Source organism: Clarias gariepinus, chromosome 13, assembly GCF_024256425.1.
Source record: "Clarias gariepinus isolate MV-2021 ecotype Netherlands chromosome 13, CGAR_prim_01v2, whole genome shotgun sequence".
Taxonomy (NCBI): Eukaryota; Metazoa; Chordata; class Actinopteri; order Siluriformes; family Clariidae; genus Clarias; species Clarias gariepinus.
Window position 1 is genome coordinate 394,448 of NC_071112.1, and position 19,427 is coordinate 413,874.

Here is a 19,427-nt window from a genome sequence, read left to right on the forward strand (position 1 = left end):
GCAGGTGTTTGAAATTAGAAATGGAGCCGTTGCAGGTAGAAACAAAACAGCATGTAGACAGTTGGGAAGCACAGAGAGAGAGATAGAGAGAGAAAGAGAGAGGGAGAGAGAGAGAGAGGAGAGAGAGAGGGGTAGAGAAAGAGAGGAGAGAGAGAGAGAGAGAGAAAGAGAGGAGAGAGAGAGAGAGAGGTAGAGAGAGAGAGAGAGAGAGAGAGAGCTTGACTATGACTTTGAAGCCACTCTAAACTAATACAAGCTCACTACTTCTGATACTTTTATGTAAATTTGAAGGGAAGTATTTGTGTACATTCGCTCCAGTAGAACTGACCTCTGCTTTTACTTGAGTAATATTTGCTGACCCCGCCCACCTCGACCCGCTCAGCACCATCGCCCTCGGTGTGTTCATCAGGGACGATCTGATCATTCTGATTCACACACACACACTCACATTTCATACACACTTCTGTATCTTTCTTTGATTGTAGAGCACCATCAGGTGTCACAGAGACGAGACTGTGAGTCAGAAGATCTTCAGTGTAAAGGTTTAAAATCTACATTCAGATTCTGTACAGCTGTTTTGTGAGTTTGTCTGTTGGTAACAATAACAGAAGCCTGTCCCGGTGGTTATGGTACGAGTGTAACAGTTTAAAACAATAGTCCTTATTGCAGAAGAATGTCTCCTAAAATCCTGTACAAGAGTTTAAAATGTCATTTTATTCACGATGCAGGATAAACACAACCTCCGCTATACCTCTTATATCGCATGAAACTGTTTACTATAGTATGTTCCTATTTCTGTTCCCATTGAACCTTTCTGTCTCCCCCCTGGTGCTCCTCTCTCAGCCCACCGGTGTGGAGTGTGTGCCGGCTGAAAGGACGTCTCAGGTACTGTGGAGACATACAGGGTGCTGGAGGTAGAGCAAAGCACATGCTGCACACACACACACACACACACACTGCACCAAGACTCTATAGCTGTCAGGATGATCACAGGAACCGCCGCACTCCACCGCTACACACCAGCACACATGTCAAGAACAGGACAGGGCGAGAGGGGAGAGAGAGAGAGACAGGGAGAGAGGGGAGAGAGAGAGAGAGAGAGAGACAGGGAGAGAGAGAGAGAGATAGAGAGGGGAGAGAGAAAGAGAGAGAGAGAGACAGGGAGAGAGAGAGAGTGAGAGAGTCGGTGCTGTGCAGACTGTACCGTAGTGACAGGCAATAAAACTCAGTGTTAAGGAGGAAAGAGAGAGGAGAGGAAGAGTGTCCCTAAAGTCTCAACCCATTTTAACCTCACTAAACCAGTAGGAAGACAAAAGAAGTCCAGCGCAGTGGAGGAGACGTGCTGCAGACTGAGGGAGGTGGGGGGGGGGGGGGATGGTGGTGGAGGCTGGGGGTTCTGTACCTGTTCCCTAGAGTTAGACACGATAATATGATCTCTAGGAAAAAGCAGTGTGTCGTATATATGATGATCTTAACTCATTTCAGCGCGGTTCCTCAACACATTTTCGGCTCTGCACACGTTTTTTGGGTGGAAATTCATGTTTGTTTTTTTTTATTATTTTTGAATAAGGTATAATTTGGATGAAATCACCAGTTAAGTTTTTAGAGGAGCGTTCTTTACGTTCTTTACTAACATCAGACTCTCCAACTAACGTCAGGTTCCCAACTCTTGATAATTTTGACCGCCTGAGAACACAATTCCATCAAACGTTCTTTCAAACTCAAGGTTTCTCATTATCCTTAACAAGCAGAGTAACAGTAATATTAAGATGGTTAGTCAAAAATTATCCGCACATATTGTCAACATAATCTCTTTGCTTTTCGATACACTTTGTCCATCTGTCAACAAGCTTTCGCATTCCCTCATTATTAAATGTTTTAGTCTGAGCTGTGATCCACGAACGCACCGCTGTCTTCAGTTCTTCATCAGGAGTGAATCTTCCTCCTCGTAGTTCTGCTTTCAGGGGACCGAACAGGTGACAGTCTGATGGAGTGAGATCAGGACCATAGTGAGGAGCTTTAACACCTCAGAGTGTCGACAGTGTGGAGCAGAAGTGTGTGGACGTGCATCATCACCTGAGATCACGACTCCCTCGGATATCAGTCCTCGGTGTTTAATCCGGAGTTTAGTCTTTAGCTCTTCAATAAGCGTCTCACTGTAACGAGCGCTGTCGATTGTTGAACCTTTTCCTGTTAATGTTCCAATACTTCTGGCCCTTAAAGATCCCAGAAAACTGTAAATACATTTTTCAGCTAATGGTTAACTTTTGAGTCCTCCAGGACCAGGGTCGAGAACCAGGGTATAATCAGACCATTCAGACACGTCAGATACCTCCTGATGATGCCCCCTGTGGACCTTCACACCATCAGTACTACTGACCATCGACTTCAGCACAAGAATTTACAGCACAGTTACAAAAACACAACATCTTGTCAAGATCATCCTCAATGAAGATGACAGCGTGGGTGGAGGTGGGGGAGGTGGTTCTACACAAACGGGAGAAAGAAAACAATTTGCTGTTGTTCATATTTAGCTAGTTCACTAACCAGCTCTGGGCTTTGTTTAGATCCAGCAAGGCTGCGATGATGATGATGAACATCTACATACAGAATTAACCTGAATTAACACGAACTGAACTCAGCATTGTCCCTAAAAAGCTACAAAAATAAACTGATGCCTCCATGAACATGTGTATGTTAGCAATGAGCTAGCTAATTTTCGTGACTATCAGTTTATGACGAATTTACAGTTTTCACGATGCACATGTAACTGACGTGTCTATGTAAATTTAACTAAAATAAATACTCTGATATTTCACTTCCCGTTACCAGGAGGAGCTGGAATGTTAAGATGATGTCATAGGCTGAACTCAGGATCGAGGACTTGATAAGTATTTTCTTCTTGACTTCCTTGTCCAAGTTCAGAAATGACAAGTTACAAGCTTTAGCAGATCACAGCTCGAATGACTCGCAGGCCGTTTCATGGCGATTTTAACTTCTGTCTATAATGAAATATGCTGAATGCAATGGAGGGAAAATCCTTGGACATTTATTTGGAATATACAGGAATAAAAAAAATCAGAGCAATCAATCAAACCATGTAGAACATCTGATACATTTAAAAAGTGCAATAATTTAAACCAGCCAATGCGAGGCATTAAATCCATACTGCAAAAAAATGATGTTAGCGAAAAATCAGATTTATCTAGAATTTCCTTTTATAAGATTAGATTAAGCAAATATATGACCATTAAACCTAAAGAGCCTTTTTTTCTATTAATTTCAAGTTTTGTTTTATATACATGAGTGATGTTCAAGTCAAACTGGGACTTGTGATGACCTTTCTAGTGAATGAAGGTGTACAGGAGCGCAGGACGGTGATGAGACTCTGAGCCACAGTGGAACATGTGATGGTGCGAACGCTTTGGAGAACGCTTTGGAGACTCGGAGCTCACTGCAGTTGTTCCCGCAAACATTCAGAGAGTGAAAGGCTGGATTCCTCAATATCGATGGATAACTAGACTCCAACTCACAGAGGAGACGCAAACTGTACACACACTCATTCACCAACAGCACTCACACATTACAGGCTACGAGTTATCACCACGTCCCCTGCTAATGTCACTCCTAGGCATTTCCACATGATTGAGCCATGAAGGAGTTCCTGGGAGGCCAGCGTTTCAGACGTGAATCACACAGGTGTACTAAGAAAATGTTCTACCTTGATGGTGTTTAAGCACTAATGAGACACTTGGATAAACGCATTAGTGTATCAGGGGATTATATAGAGACATAAAGGGAGTTTTTACTCTCAGGACTGTGTTCTGTTATTCTGTACAATCAAAAGTCCCGCTTTGACTCGAACCCTTATATGTATTCATACACAAGCGATGTTCAGGTCATCTCGAGACATCTGATTGGCAGAACAAACATATCTGTATTTTTAAATGAATTTAAATGTTTTGACTTATAATGAGATTTTTTTGCAGCGCAGGTTTCAGACTATGATGGTAATTTGTGACTTTAAGATTATAAATTTCCATCTTCTATTCATTCCTAACCCAAACAGAACCTTAAAACAATAAGGTCACAATTTATTAATCTGTTAAATAACAAAATGTAACTTAATACAGAACTATTAATAAGCACTAAAAACCGTATGTAAAGTTTGGATGTAAATTCTGGCTGTTGCTTTGGAGTTCTGCGCCTGTGGTAAGTAAAGGAGGAGAGAAGTGAAGGCTAGAGGAGAGTGGCCCCGCTGTGCCACGCTGCCCCTGGCACACTGTTCTCCCTGGCTGCACTTTCTACTCGGCGGTGGCGCCCGAGGCTGGGCGAGATGAAGCAAGCTTCTAACAGAACTAACAGAATAGACGCTGGCGATCAACTCGAGGGGTTTTTTCAAAGCCATACGCCACTCCATGCCCTCCAGCCTTCTCCCCTTCAAACAGCCTTGCAGCCGTCACTCCGCTCCCCGGAGCCGCCTCTAATTGGTGCTGTTAATAGCGGCCGTGTGTTTTTCATGCAGATGTAGACCAACTTTCCCTCATCATCCTTTCAATCCCTCGCCTAGAATTCAGCATTCGTTTCACTCTCATCTCTAGCGTTCAGTGGCCCAAAAAAAAAAAAAAAAAAATCCCAAAAACATGTTTTCATTCTCACTTTACACTTCAGTCCTGCTACAGTAGAATGCGGTACTTCAGCGCCCTGGGCACTCGGTTAATCACCAGCCGTCCATCGTAACTCAGCGAGGCGAACAGCCAGGGGTCGGCCGACGACCATTCCGCCGCGTACACGCTGTCCTCGTGCTCCTCATACGTAGCAATGATGCTGTCCTGGAGCGGCTCTTTGCTCCTGCACACAGGATACACAGGGTGAGTTCAGGTTCTACTGCACACACACACATGTAGTCTTTATTAGCAGAACCCGGTTACGTATAATCATACAGGACAACGGACAAGACCGAGCAGAAGCAATTAAAGGAGGAATGAATAAAATTAATAAAGAAATGACGAGCAGTGCTTAAGGCTAATTAATTAAGTTAATATAATAATATTTTGTTATATATTGGAGTTTTGTTCTTGGACTTTGACTCATGGTGTTTTTAATGAGATAATTCTGAGGTTCATCTGAACACTAATTCCAGGAACACATTGGTTTATGAGATATACTGAGGTGTTGAGTTTTGGGGTTAAACTCCTTTAAGTGACCCAAACAGGAACTTTATAATGAATAAAATAACTTTAATAGTAGCAGATCTTGAAATTTTCTTAAAAGCATAAAAAACAAGATCATGGGGCCGGGGTGGGGTAGTGTGTGTGTGTGTGTGTGTGTGTGTGTGTATGTGTGTAATATATATGCATAATTATGCTACAGTATGAGTTCTAGTATATAAAATGTTATGGATTTTACTGGAGCGCGCAGGTTCTTAGCTCTGCACAGGGGGATTTTGTCAGTGTGATCTGGCAACCCTGGTGAGAACAAAGCGACTGCACGAGAGAGCTTGAGCGAGAGTAAGTACAATGTGTGTGTGTGTGTGTGTGTGTGTGTGTGTGTGTGTGTGTGTGTGAGAGAGAGAGAAATGAGTACAAATATAAAATATCAGTTGAAAATATAAATTGTGTGACTGTAATGTAATGCCATACTGCAGGTGTAAACAATTATTTTTTTCTTTTATTTTTCTCAAACACTGTGCTGGTTAAACTTGGGTTTTTAATATTCCATGTTTTCTGTCCACACTGTAATGGACTTCCGTTGCATATTCATAAACAAAATTATATACACACCTGCTTTAACATTAAAATCATTAAGATCTTTTAATTCCAAACCTCTGTTTCTAATCTTATTGCCCCCCTGTTGTCTGCTGTAACAGCCAAACCTCAGCAGAACCAAATCCTGTGATACATATTTGTTGTATACGTGATGTTATATATGCACTAAATATACATTTACATTATACATTATGTGACTGTGACTATACCTAACTGTTATCTCCTCTTCTCCTCTCTCTCTCTCTCACTCACTACACCTGTCTCTCCTGAGCCCCCAGTGATCCAGACCCCCTCTGTCCTCTGGACCTGTCTGACTCGTCCCTGTGCCGAACTGGACTCCATATGAACTTCTCCACATCTCCTGTTATACTGAACCTCCAGCCTCCTAACACCCAGTATAAGTGCAGATCAATCCCTGCTATCCGTTATCACCCAGATGAGGATGGGTTCCCTGTTGAGTCTGGTTCCTCTCAAGGTTCCTTCCTATTACCATCTCAGGGAGTTTTTCCCTCAGCACCGTCACCCTCGACTCGTTCATCAGGGACGATCTGATCATTCAGATTCACACACACTCACATCTCATACACACTTATAATAATTCTTCTGATTGTGTGAAGCTGCTTTGTGACAATAACAATCGGTAAAAGTGCTATACAAATAAAATTTAATTGAATTTGTGCCATATTATGATTACTGTTATATTCCAGAAGAGTTTGAAGAAGCATACATTCATACATTTATCACCACAGTAAACCACACACACACACACACACACACACACACACACACACACACACACACACACTCATTCACACCTGCAGCAATTTAGAGCTGCCAATCAATTTTCCGGTATTTTCTAAGGTTGTTATAAACTGCAGAAATCGTAAACAAGTTATAAAGACACGTAACTCTCCCTACAGACTCCAAACACAGGACCAAACCCTGGAGCTGTGAGGCTGAACCACAGCGCCACCCACATGCAGGTGACTGAACTGAAATCTACTATACAGAGAAAGAACAGGATGAGTCAGTGACAGACAGAGTGAGTGAGGATGGCTGAGTGAGGATGAGTGAGTGAGTAAAAGTGATTGAGGATGAGTGAGAGTGAGTGAGTAAGTGAGTGAGTGAGTGAGTGAGTGAGGGTAAGCCAGGGTGAGCGAGGGTGAGTGAGAGAGGATAAGTGAGGGTGAGTGAGGGTGAGTGAGAGTGAGTGAGGGTGAGTCAGTGAGGATGGCTGAGTGAGAGTGAGAGAGTGAGGGTGAGTGAGTAAGTAAGGGTGAGTGAGTGAATAAGGGTGAGTGAGTGAGTAAGTGAGTGAGAGTGAGTAAGTAAGGGTGAGTGAGTGAGGGTGAGTGAGAGTGATTGAGTGAGGGTGAGTGAGAGTGAGTGAGAGTGACTGAGGGTGAGTGAGAGTAAGTGAGGGTGAGTGAGGATGAGTGAGAGTGATAGTGACTGAGAGTGAGTGAGGATGAGTGAGAGTAAGTGAGGGTGAGTGAGAGTGAGTGACTGAGGGTGAGTGAGAGTGAGTGACTGAGGGTGAGTGAGAGTAAGTGACTGAGAGTGAGTGAGAGTAAGTGACTGAGGGTGAGTGAGAGTGAGTGAGGGTGAGTGAGTGAGGATGGCTGAGTGAGAGTGAGAGAGTGAGGGTGAGTGAGTAAGTAAGGGTGAGTGAGTGAATAAGGGTGAGTGAGTGAGTAAGTGAGTGAGAGTGAGTAGTAAGGGTGAGTGAGTGAGAGTGAGTAGTAAGGGTGAGTGAGTGAGGGTGAGTGAGAGTGAGTGACTGAGGGTGAGTGAGAGTAAGTGACTGAGAGTGAGTGAGAGTAAGTGACTGAGGGTGAGTGAGAGTGAGTGAGGGTGAGTGAGTGAGGATGGCTGAGTGAGAGTGAGAGAGTGAGGGTGAGTGAGTAAGTAAGGGTGAGTGAGTGAATAAGGGTGAGTGAGTGAGTAAGTGAGTGAGAGTGAGTAGTAAGGGTGAGTGAGTGAGGGTGAGTGAGAGTAATTGAGTGAGGGTGAGTGAGGGTGAGTAAGGATGAGTGAGAGTGAGTGAGAGTGACTGAGGGTGAGTGAGAGTAAGTGAGGGTGAGTGAGGATGAGTGAGAGTGATAGTGACTGAGAGTGAGTGAGGATGAGTGAGAGTAAGTGAGGGTGAGTGAGAGTGAGTGACTGAGGGTGAGTGAGAGTGAGTGACTGAGGGTGAGTGAGAGTAAGTGACTGAGGGTGAGTGAGTGAGGATGGCTGAGTGAGAGTGAGAGAGTGAGGGTGAGTGAGTAAGTAAGGGTGAGTGAGTGAATAAGGGTGAGTGAGTGAGTAAGTGAGTGAGAGTGAGTAAGTAAGGGTGAGTGAGTAAGGGTGAGTGAGAGTGATTGAGTGAGGGTGAGTAAGGATGAGTGAGAGTGAGTGAGAGTGAGTGAGAGTGACTGAGGGTAAGTGAGAGTAAGTGAGGGTGAGTGAAGATGAGTGACAGTGATAGTGCCTGAGAGTGAGTGAGGATGAGTGAGAGTAAGTGAGGGTGAGTAAGAGTGAGTGACTGAGGGTGAGTGAGAGTAAGTGAGTGAGGGTGAGTGAGAGTGAGTGAGGGTGAGTGAGTGAGGATGGCTGAGTGAGAGTGAGAGAGTGAGGGTGAGTGAGTAAGTAAGGGTGAGTAAGTGAGTAAGGGTGAGTGAGTGAGTGAGTGAGTGAGTGAGTGAGAGTGAATAAGTAAGGGTGAGTGAGAGTGATTAAGTGAGAGTGACTGAGGGTGAGTGAGAGTGAGTGAGAGTGACTAAGGGGGGAGTGAGAGTGAGTGAGTGAGGATGAGTGAGAGTAAGTGAGAGTGAGTGAGGATGAGTGAGAGTGATAGTGACTGAGAGTGAGTAAGGGTAAGTGAGAGTAAGTGAGGGTGAGTGAGAGTGAGTGACTGAGGGTGAGTGAGAGTGAGTGACTGAGGGTGAGTGAGAGTAAGTGAGTAAGGGTAAGTGAGAGTAAGTGAGGGTGAGTGAGAGTGAGTGAGGATGAGTGAGAGTGAGTGAGAGTGAGTGAGGGTGAGTGAGGGTGAGTGAGGATGAGTGAGGGTGAGTGAGGATGAGTGAGAGTGATAGTGACTGAGAGTGAGTAAGGGTAAGTGAGAGTAAGTGAGGGTGAGTGAGAGTGAGTGACTGAGGGTGAGTGAGAGTGAGTGACTGAGGGTGAGTGAGAGTGAGTGACTGAGGGTGAGTGAGAGTGAGTGACTGAGGGTGAGTGAGGATGAGTAAGGATGAGTGAGGATGAGTGAGAGTGAGTGAGGGTGAGTGAGGATGAGTGAGGGTGAGTGAGAGTAAGTGAGAGTGAGTGAGGATGAGTGAGAGTGATAGTGACTGAGAGTGAGTAAGGGTAAGTGAGAGTAAGTGAGGGTGAGTGAGGGTGAGTGACTGAGGGTGAGTGAGAGTGAGGATGAGTGAGGGTGAGTGAGAGTAAGTGAGAGTGAGTGAGGATGAGTGAGAGTGATAGTGACTGAGAGTGAGTAAGGGTAAGTGAGAGTAAGTGAGGGTGAGTGAGAGTGAGTGACTGAGGGTGAGTGAGAGTGAGTGACTGAGGGTGAGTGAGAGTAAGTGAGTAAGAGTGAGTGAGAGTGAGTGAAAGTGAGTGAAAGTGAGTGAGGGTGAGTGAGGGTGAGTGAGTGAGAGTGAGTGAGGGTGAGTGAGGGTGAGTGAGGGTGAGTGAGGGTGAGTGAGGGTGAGTGAGGGTGAGTGAGAGTGATAGTGACTGAGAGTGAGTAAGGGTAAGTGAGAGTAAGTGAGGGTGAGTGAGAGTGAGTGACTGAGGGTGAGTGAGAGTGAGTGACTGAGGGTGAGTGAGAGTGAGTGACTGAGGGTGAGTGAGAGTGAGTGACTGAGGGTGAGTGAGGATGAGTGAGGATGAGTGAGGGTGAGTGAGAGTGAGTGAGGGTGAGTGAGGATGAGTGAGGGTGAGTGAGAGTGAGTGAGGATGAGTGAGGGTGAGTGAGGATGAGTGAGGGTGAGTGAGGATGAGTGAGAGTGATAGTGACTGTGAGTGAGTAAGGGTAAGTGAGAGTAAGTGAGGGTGAGTGAGAGTGAGTGACTGAGGGTGAGTGAGAGTGAGTGACTGAGGGTGAGTGAGAGTGAGTGACTGAGGGTGAGTGAGAGTGAGTGACTGAGGGTGAGTGAGGATGAGTGAGGATGAGTGAGGGTGAGTGAGGATGAGTGAGGGTGAGTGAGGATGAGTGAGAGTAAGTGAGGGTGAGTGATAGTGAGTGAGTGAGGACACACTTTTCCTCGTGATGATTGTCCTCGCTGTCACTGAGGTCGTCGTCATCTACAAGGTGGCCGAAGGGCTCAGAGGAAATGGAGACCATGTTGGACAGAATGACTCGGCTGTCACTGCTGGCTGTAAGCAGCAGCTGGTCGTGGGAGTGGTTGTACCTCACACTCCACACCCTAAAACAACAACAACAATCATAAAAATGAAAAGAAAACCATCAAATACAGCACATAGGGGTCCTGACTTAATAAAACAGAAACTATCATGCAAAACTCAATTTCAGTAATTTTTAGACATTCAGACAGGTCTCCAGTGTGTGTGTGTGTGTGTGTGTGAACAAATAAAGTGTCTGACTCATGTCTGAAACGCCGGCCTCCTAGGAACTCCTTTAACGATGGACAGAAATGTCTTGTAGTGAGGACAGGCCTGCACAGGGGGCGTGGCAATAACTCCCCGCCAAGTTCCTGTAGGGTGCGAGTTGTTCCAGGACGAGGGGTTTCTATTCACTGAGTGTTTACGGGAACGAGGGCAGTTCACCCTGAGCCACCCAACACGGTTTAGAATGTAAACATGTCTCACTGCGGCTGTAGGAGTCTCATCACTGTACTGTGCTCAAAGTCTTCTTTCTTTATTCACCAGAAATGTCATCAGCAGTCCCAGTTTGACTTGAACGATCCTTGTGGTAACAAGTAGTAATTTGTGGGTTAAACTGTAGACTGTGTTTTAGATTATTTACAGAGAATAATTATTTTTAGAATGATTTAAATTCAATGCACTTTTCACAACAGACACTTAAATCTCATAAATACATTTTTAATTTATTCCTCATGAGGAAGCTAAAAGAACGATGCTGTTGATAGAGACCTTGACAAAAACCAACGACATCATCAAATCAGGTTTAAAATGACATCGTGTGCAACGTGTGTGAAGTAACCATAGGAATGTTTTAATGTACTGTTTAATTCAATATGCAATATGATGTTGTTAAAATGTTCTGAGAAAGTTTTTTTATTCTGAAAGATAATATTATATTGTCACCTTACAGCACAGTGAAGTGACCCCGCCCCCCTCATATTAATAAGTCGGGTTCAGAGCGCAGGGTCAGCCAGGACACAGCGCCCCCTGGAGCAGATTTGGGCCTTGATCAGTTTGGTGGTGCTGGGGCTCGAACCCCTGACCTTCTGATCAGTAACCCAGAGCCTGAACCGTCTGAGAGCCACCACTGCTTTTTATTAAGTCTCTAAATGATGTGAAAATGTTTATCCAGAGGTTTGGTACGTCACACTGCTGGTAATTAATTAATGTTCCTGAGTCAACACCTCCTGCTATTTTGCAGTTTTTAGGTATAAATGTTCATTATGGACCTGAGCACAGCTTCACCTATAGAACCCAGGTTTCATTGTTATTTTGGAATCTTGGCTTCTTACTTTAATTTTGCTCTGTCAAAAAAAAAAAACTGCCTACCTCCCAATTTCCCTCTCCTACTCCAATTTTCTCCTTGTTTTTCCACCTCGCTAACACTCTCTCTCTCTCTCTCTCTCGCTCTAAGCCTCAGGCATGGCTCAGGAGACGATCCCAGCCCCTCATAGAAGGGGATTGTTGGAGGATAACTTGGCTGTCGACAGCTAAATCTGGCTCAGTCAACCCTGCTTCTACAGCCTAACTAATCTGCTTCCGTCCCAAAATATTCCCTAATTCTTCCCTCCCAAGTCTCAGCCAAAGGCGTCGCTGCCAACTGAACAAATGACAAAAAATGAGCAAAGCGCAGGCGCACTGAGGTCTGGAGCGTCTTATCTAAATAAGATCAAACCGGGCCGCTATTGATACAGTGGTGCTGTGTTTCCGAGAGATAGCATCCAACGGCTGACACTTTTTGCAGTGATTGGTGTGTGTGTGTGTGTGTGTGTGTGTGTGTGTGTGTGTGTGTGTGCTTGGCTGGCTGTGAACATGACTTGGGTTGGTGAATTACAAACTGCCTCATATACATGACCAATAAATGAGACACGGAAGAGTGTTGCAGATATGAAGCTAATTAAAATGTCAACACACACACACGACACAAACTGCAGAACCGAGAGAGAAAAACACCGGCTGTGGGTGTGTGAGGTTACAAATCCTTGAGGTAATCCTGTGATGGTATGGATGGTCATGCTTGAGCTGAAATTCATCTGCTTTTGCACACAAAGGCGATGCTTATGTGTTTATCTCTATACTGTGTGTGTGTGTGTGTGTGTGTGTGTGTGTGTGTCTAACCAGTGGGAGTGCTCCTCCAGGGTTTTGACAGGCTCATTGATGTGTCTCACGTCCCAGAATTTGACCTTACAGTCGTCCCCGCAGCTGGCCAGGTAGTACTGCTTGTTGGGGTTGAAGTCCAAGTCTCGTACCAACTGTCCGTGAGCGTTCTCAATGCAGTAGATCTGACTGTGTGTGTGAGAGAGAGAGAGGAAATGTAAGGAGAAAACAAATCAAATCAGACAGGCAGAGGTGGTGGGGCGAGGTGTGTGTGTGTGTGTGTGTGTGTGTGTGTGTGTGTGTGGTTAAGACCTGACATAGATTTGTCCTGAATCAGAAGCAGTCTAATGCTGTGGCTCTGAAGGCCAAACCTCCATCACATCACATCTCATCTATAAACGTGACGATCCATACAGCGGCTCCGGTCCACATGCAGGGTGCAGACGTGTGCGTCCGGGGCGGAGTGCGCGTTCGGTCTGCATGAACTTGTAAAAGCCACTGCATGTGCGTGAACTCTGAAGTCTGAAGGACCTCGGCTTCATTAGCAGGGACGACTGACAGGGGCGCCGGGGGTCCTTCTGCATCTCCAGCCCACCGCACCCTCTGCACTTTCCGTCTCTGTTAGCCGGCTATCTCAGCGTCCACTGATCTCATTATGCAATTAACATGCTAATTAAAAAGCTTATTAAGACTCGGGGTGAGGAAATTCGACCAGAGGCGCGCGTGGGGGGCTTCAATTAGGTCAAGATTAAAGTCTCAATTCAAATCGTTCCGTGGGAGCCCGTGGATGCCGAGCACAGGCAAAGGTTAAAACGTCCGCTCCCATTACGAGATGATGTATGAATATTAAGACATCAGCAGAGGAGACGGAGGAGAAAAAATGTCCTCACTCGTCTCCTCGTCAAACTAAAAGGGGAGAGCTTCTGATTTGTCACAAACCATCACCATCTGAAGGGGACGTATTCTACATCACTACACGACTTTCCGCGATGCAGTGGTAACAGGGGTGACCTTTAGCCTCTGGTCATAGACTCCCCACCACCACCCCCCCATACACCCCCCCACGTCCCCACCCGCCCGCTGAGGTCGAGGAGCGGCGACTGGTAAAAGCTAGCCAGAGAAATGGAGCAGGAAATTGGGTTAGCCTCGCCGCTGCAGAGTCTTCCACGCTTGCAAATCTGAAATTGCGACCCAACCAGGCAAATCCTGGACTGAGCTGTGATTCGGGGACACACTCGGCAAAAATAATGACGGGGATCAGGTTGCTTTCGCTCATAAAGCCTCAGGACACGACATGGTCCAGTTAGCAGAGCTCCCCCTCTGGTCTCAGTACACACACGTTAAACAGAGCGCTCCCAGGCAACAATCAGCTGGCGGTGGTGATGAAAGGACACGACTCAGGAGATCCGGTCATGTCCGACACCTCTGTTGTCATGACAACAGCCCAGCATGCACCACACACACCCACACACACAAAGAGCATTTCACACACTCAGTGGAAACGAGGCTGCAGACACAGCGCGTGGGTCAGGAGTCGGATTAGCGGGACACATCAAGTAAATTAATCATTAAAATAATTGGATTTGGGTAAAGACACTGTCCAACGCATTACTGACAACTACATGGGGGACATGTCTTCAGAAAATATCATGTGTGACTGATCAGAGAGTTTAACACCTGGTGAAGAGCGACCTGATGAGTCCAGACTGATCCTATTCCAGAGTGATGGTCAGTGGTCAGTGTTGGACAGACTGGGATAAGTTCTTTCCCCTTGTGTCCGGTGTGACTGGGACAGGATTGAACCTCATCACGACCCGTCCAAAATGAAGGTGAATGAATGGAGGACGCAATGAAAAAGTGCATCACGTTCCTGCAGCGAGTGACGTCTGTACATACAATTAGTCTTAACCAGTTTAAGATCTGAAGGGGTGCAGGTGATTAGTGAAGATCTGCTCCATGTACCTGCTGCTGAGAGAGGACTCGAACCTGCTGCTGAGTCGGAAGAATATATTCATTTATTAACTATAAATATATTTATAATATTTCAGCTTTTTTTGTTCTAAAATCAAACCTATTTCAGACCTTAAAAAGACATTTATATATCTGTCAAGCATCTGTATGAATCATGTTTAAATACTAGTATGAATCATTGTGTGTGTGTGTGTGTGTGTGTGTGTGTAAGAGAGAATTAAGCACTTGTATAAACCCTAAGAAGAAGCAGCACTACAGCCGCAGAACAACACACAGAGCAGCTACGCCGCACTCGCGCAGGTCTGCCACGCTCCTCTTTAATTAGCTGAATTCTATTATTGGTCCCGCGCATGAATGTGAATAATCACGTAGCGATCGCGCGTTAATCGCTCCTCACTCATCCTCCGTCTCTACATCTGCGAGCTCACCAGCAGTTATAAAACCCGCCGTCCGTCTCCTCTGCAGCGCGGCCCTGAGTCTGTGTGTGTTGTGGCATCAGAGCTGACAGCTAATGCACAGTGTTTACACAGTTACAGGGAGGTGGTGTGTGTGTGTGTGTGTGTGTGTGTGTGTGTTCACATCCACATGAACCTCGCTCCGTGTACCTCATCTACTGTTTCTATATAAAATCTGAGGATCTCAATGGTACACGTACGTGTGTGTGTGTGTGTGTGTGTGTTATATACTGTAACTGTAGTCCAGGTTTAAATACACCTAAAAAACACACACCTAAAGATTGTAGAGAAGTAATTCCGTTAATTTCCACAGGAGATCAACAGCTGAGTTTGTGACATAGTTATATAATTACAGATCACACAACAGTAAAATACTGTTAAACTACTTCATCTACCAACAAACAACAGCCAGAATTTACCCTCGAAACAACCTTTAATAAATAAAGAGAGTTCTGCTCTCCCAGCCGTTGGTGTGACGTGTACAGAGCGCTGATGTTTTTACACAGGGTAGTGCTGAACTGACTCACACTCCTCTTGACAAGCCAGAACACACACACACACACACACACACACACACACACACACACACACACACACTCTGGAGGATGCCTGATGGGCAGTGGAGCAGAAGAGAAGCATGCTTTTACTGCAAGCACACAGCTGCTGAACCAACTGGACACATGGAGAGCACCGTGTCTGTGTGTGTGTGTGTGTGTGTGTGTGTGTGTGTGTGTGTGTGTGTGTGTGTGTGTCTGTCTGTGTGTGTTTTGATTCTTCTGTAAATTCTGTATATTAATTTACTTAGTCAGTAAAACTCTTAGTTTGTGGATGACGTCACAGATCAGTGGTTCCCAGCCTCAGGCCCTGAGGGACACCGCCGGCACATTTTAGTGTTTTCGTTTCTCTACCAAACCCACTTCAGTTAAGTAAAGGCTGTAACTAGCAGGGTTTTGATTAGGGAAGCATCAGAGACAGACTACAAGTGGGAACGAGAGACAAATAATTTTTAGATGGCATTTACTATAGAGTTTACAGATTAGTGTGACCTGAAGACTGATTTAGGCGTCTGTGTGAATGATGTCGTCTCTCTTGAAAACCTTCTGTAATCAGCTACGTTTGAGTCAAAGAATCACCAAAGTGTGGACACTGGCCCTCTGGGACTGGAGCTGAAGATCCCTGACTCTGAGTGTTTACATCACAGCATTTGCTCCATCATCAGTGTCTCTTCATTATTACCACAACACCAGGACCTGACCCGTCCTCCATCTAGAAGACGCCCGGATGAAGGAAAACCTACTGGCGGTGAAATGTATCAACACCCTCTGACCAATCAGAATCAAGAATGAAAAAACAAACAAACAGATTCATGAATTAAATTGAACTAACGCTGGTTATTTCTCTGTGAGTGTAGTATAACTCACACGAGCTCGCCCAGTCCCTGTATGAATTACAAAACATTTTAAGCAACGTGTGAAAGGAAAACAAAAATAACCAGGTAAAGTGATTTTACGAATCTCTTTATACTCGATTGTTTCACATCTTCACTATTTATCCTTCTAACCTTTATTTCCTTTGCCATGAATCTCCGAGTCATTTTTTTTCCCTCCAACTCTCCCTCCATCCCTGCTCCGTCCGTCCGTCTCGTATCTCTCCTGTCCATCCCTCCTATCTCTTCTAATCTCAGCTCTGCTCCTGCTGTTATCTCTCTCTCTCTCCCTCACTCATCTTCTCAAGGTCTGGCCCTGTGTTATCCCGAGGATCAATAGTGCTGTGATTATTATTCTGGCTGTACAGCCCACACAGAGCCTCATTTTATTCCATCGCCCATCTGCTTCATATGATTCACTGCACCAGCCCTGCCTCACTAAGTGGCACGCACACCGCCGTCACACTAACGGGGTGAAAGCGCGGCTGTATATGGAAATTAGAGATGCGCTGATAATCGGTTATACAATGCGTCATAGTATTCGACACTGACAGTGCGTTCTGAACTCCCGAGATAAAGACTGTCGCAAATTAGATGCTGTATTGCTCATAGCCTTCGCAGCAAATGCGTTATTATTATATTGTAATAAGATACACGTTCCACGAAAGCCTTTGCATTAAATCATGGCAGGTCGATCGTCTCTCACCGCACAAACTCTGCTATATGTTCTCGAATGAGATGACAGATGGTCATATTTACATTTAGAAAATCACCAGACATCATTCTGATTGTTGACGTTTGGTTCTGAACACAGCATTATCTAACAGACTGGGTACGGAAAAAGCCAGACTTCTAGCATTCGCTAAAAACTGATCGTCTGATACATTAGATTTAATTTTACAGAAAGAAGCAATTTGATTGACATTGCTTGAATATCAGTATGGCTCTGATGTGGTTGTAGGCATCATGCTGATATTCAGTACAACAGCACGACCTCGAGTGCCATATCACTTTTATGTAGTAGTTCCACAAACACCATTTATTATCAACAGATTACGATTAGTTTCTTTATGGGTAACATGGGTAACATTTATTTTGCTCCGCCCACACATATCCTTCCACACCTGGTGGAACCAACTAACCGCGACTGGCGGAGCTGGAGACAGACAGTTAGTGTAATTAACAGGAGGTGAGAGTAGTGTTAAGTCCATAACGGTACTCTGTATCCAAAAGAATGAACCATGGAGGTGGTGGACAGTCCTGAGAAACTTATTACACTTTAAAATATCAGCTCAGTTAACTCCAGGGTTCTGGGGTCGAATACCAAACAGCGTTAAATGGAAACCTAGTACACTATGTAGGGTGTACAATCCCTTGTTCCACACTCCAAGTAGTGCCCTTGATCAGGGGTTAGATAGGGATTTTGGATTCAGCCTTGTGCTAGAAGCTAGTTAGCTTTGTGGTTGAGCGTTAGCCGTGAACAGAACGACGCGGACGGTTCAGAGCCGATTCAGAAGTGATTAGTGCAGAGACGGCGTGTTGTTTAAGACGCCATAACGTTATCAGATGTGTGTTCTTACTGAAAGTGCTTCTGTGACTGGGTGTGAATGTGGGTTTAGTCAGACAGCTGCTCTCTCCTCAGTACTGCGGACCGTACAGACCTACTCTCACCCACGCTGAGACACACAGTTAGTGTCATTAACCACTGGACAACACCTGGGACACGCCCACTCATACACAGAGTTACACAGTGCTGTTACTGTCTGTTATCAGCATTTGTGGAATAACGCCTTTCATCCAATCAGATTCCTCGCTCAAAACTGTTTTATAAAACATTTAAATACAGGGTTCTGAGAACTCTTTTTCTATTTTGTTTATTTCATGCTGTAAAAAGCTCCTTGTGTTTCAGCGTCCAACCCGCCGCAGAGAGCCAATCAGATTAGTTAAAGATTCAGAATCTTATTGACAGAAAAGTGAACAAATAATATCATCATCTTTTCTGTGGCACGTGGGAAGAACGTCTGACATTGATGCTCATGTCTGACTGGTTATTAAGGAGAGAGCTCTTCCATAACAAACCTGTAGTTCATTTAATCTCACAGTAAAATGAGGATAAATTCTAAATACAGCATTCTTTATTAAAAACATATAAAAACTACAAAAAAGCAAATCAAATGTAGAGATTCTAGTGATTATGTTAGACGGTTTAGGAAGATGTATACTGTATACTCACTGACGTGTATTTATTGTTTATTTTCTCTAAAGGTGATATTTTGTGCCGTCTCACGTGTAACTCCACCAGCAGGAGGACGGAATATCAAACAGTGTGTGGCAGCAGAGCACCGCAACTTTTCAGCGCTATATGGAAATGTCTCATCAGCTTTCCACTCATGCCTGTGACCTCTGACCCCGCGAGCTCACCTCATGCTGCGCAGGTCCCATCCGCGGATAGCCGTGTCGTTGGCGGTGGCCAGCTGGGTGCTGTTGTGGTGGGGGCTCCATTTACCCGAGGTGAATTTCAGCTGCCCTTTGCCTTCCAAGGTGGCACTGCTGGAGATCTGGAGAGGCAAATCGATCCACACACACACACACACACACACACACACACACACACACACACCTCTCAATCAATGGCTGCATATTCACTGAGGAGCCTCGGTAGGTTTGTGTCCGGTCCAGAGCGACCCGAGAGCAGATACCGCGCGCCCTGAAGGCTGAAGCTGCTCGTGTTGATGCAAGTCATAGAGACACGACTCCCGCTGAGAGACACAAACCTACTTTTCACCTTTTCTTTTAAAACACAATGATAAGAGCTTTTTTTTTTCCGTGTCCTTGATGGTTTTTCTGGAACGTTCTTTAACATAAATAAATAATTAATGACCATGATTTTAAAAGGCATAAACGCGGGAAATGAATCAACCATTATACCATCTATTACAAATAACATCTGTAATGACTAACAGAAATTAGTATTTAAATTATTAAATTAATATCCTTGGAGTGATTCATTCACAAATCTGCCGATATTTAGACTCACGTTCAACTGACAATCAACATCTAATAAGTAGAACTGAGTTGATGCTAATGCTAAGGTATTTCTTGTTTGAGGATGATAAACACTGCCTAATCCAAATGCACATAGCTGACATTTAGACAAACGTCGATTAGTGATTAGCGCGCAGGCTAACTCGCTCCTTCATCGACACTGGCGCTTGGGCTACGTTTATATAAACTGTCTGGTTCGTTAACGCGTCCTTATGAGGTCAATTATGTCAATTAACACAACCTTTCTTTAAAAGTCTTACCAAATATCACAGACACCCGGACGTCCACTACGGG

At 44.9% G+C, this 19,427-nt stretch overlaps 1 protein-coding gene across 1 annotated transcript in view; it reads right to left on the reverse strand.

Moving 5' to 3' along the window:
- Positions 1-3,029: 3,029 nt before the first annotated feature.
- The window catches only part of eipr1 (EARP complex and GARP complex interacting protein 1), a 37,014-nt gene continuing 20,616 nt past the window's right edge, over positions 3,030-19,427 (reverse strand). The window contains exons 6-9 of the mRNA XM_053509756.1: positions 18,510-18,646; positions 12,258-12,425; positions 10,013-10,180; positions 3,030-4,851 (exon numbers count right to left, since the gene is read on the reverse strand). Of these exons, the coding sequence (XP_053365731.1) occupies positions 4,677-4,851; positions 10,013-10,180; positions 12,258-12,425; positions 18,510-18,646 (648 nt within the window). The 3' untranslated portion in view covers positions 3,030-4,676. The remainder of the gene's footprint in view (positions 4,852-10,012; positions 10,181-12,257; positions 12,426-18,509; positions 18,647-19,427) is intronic.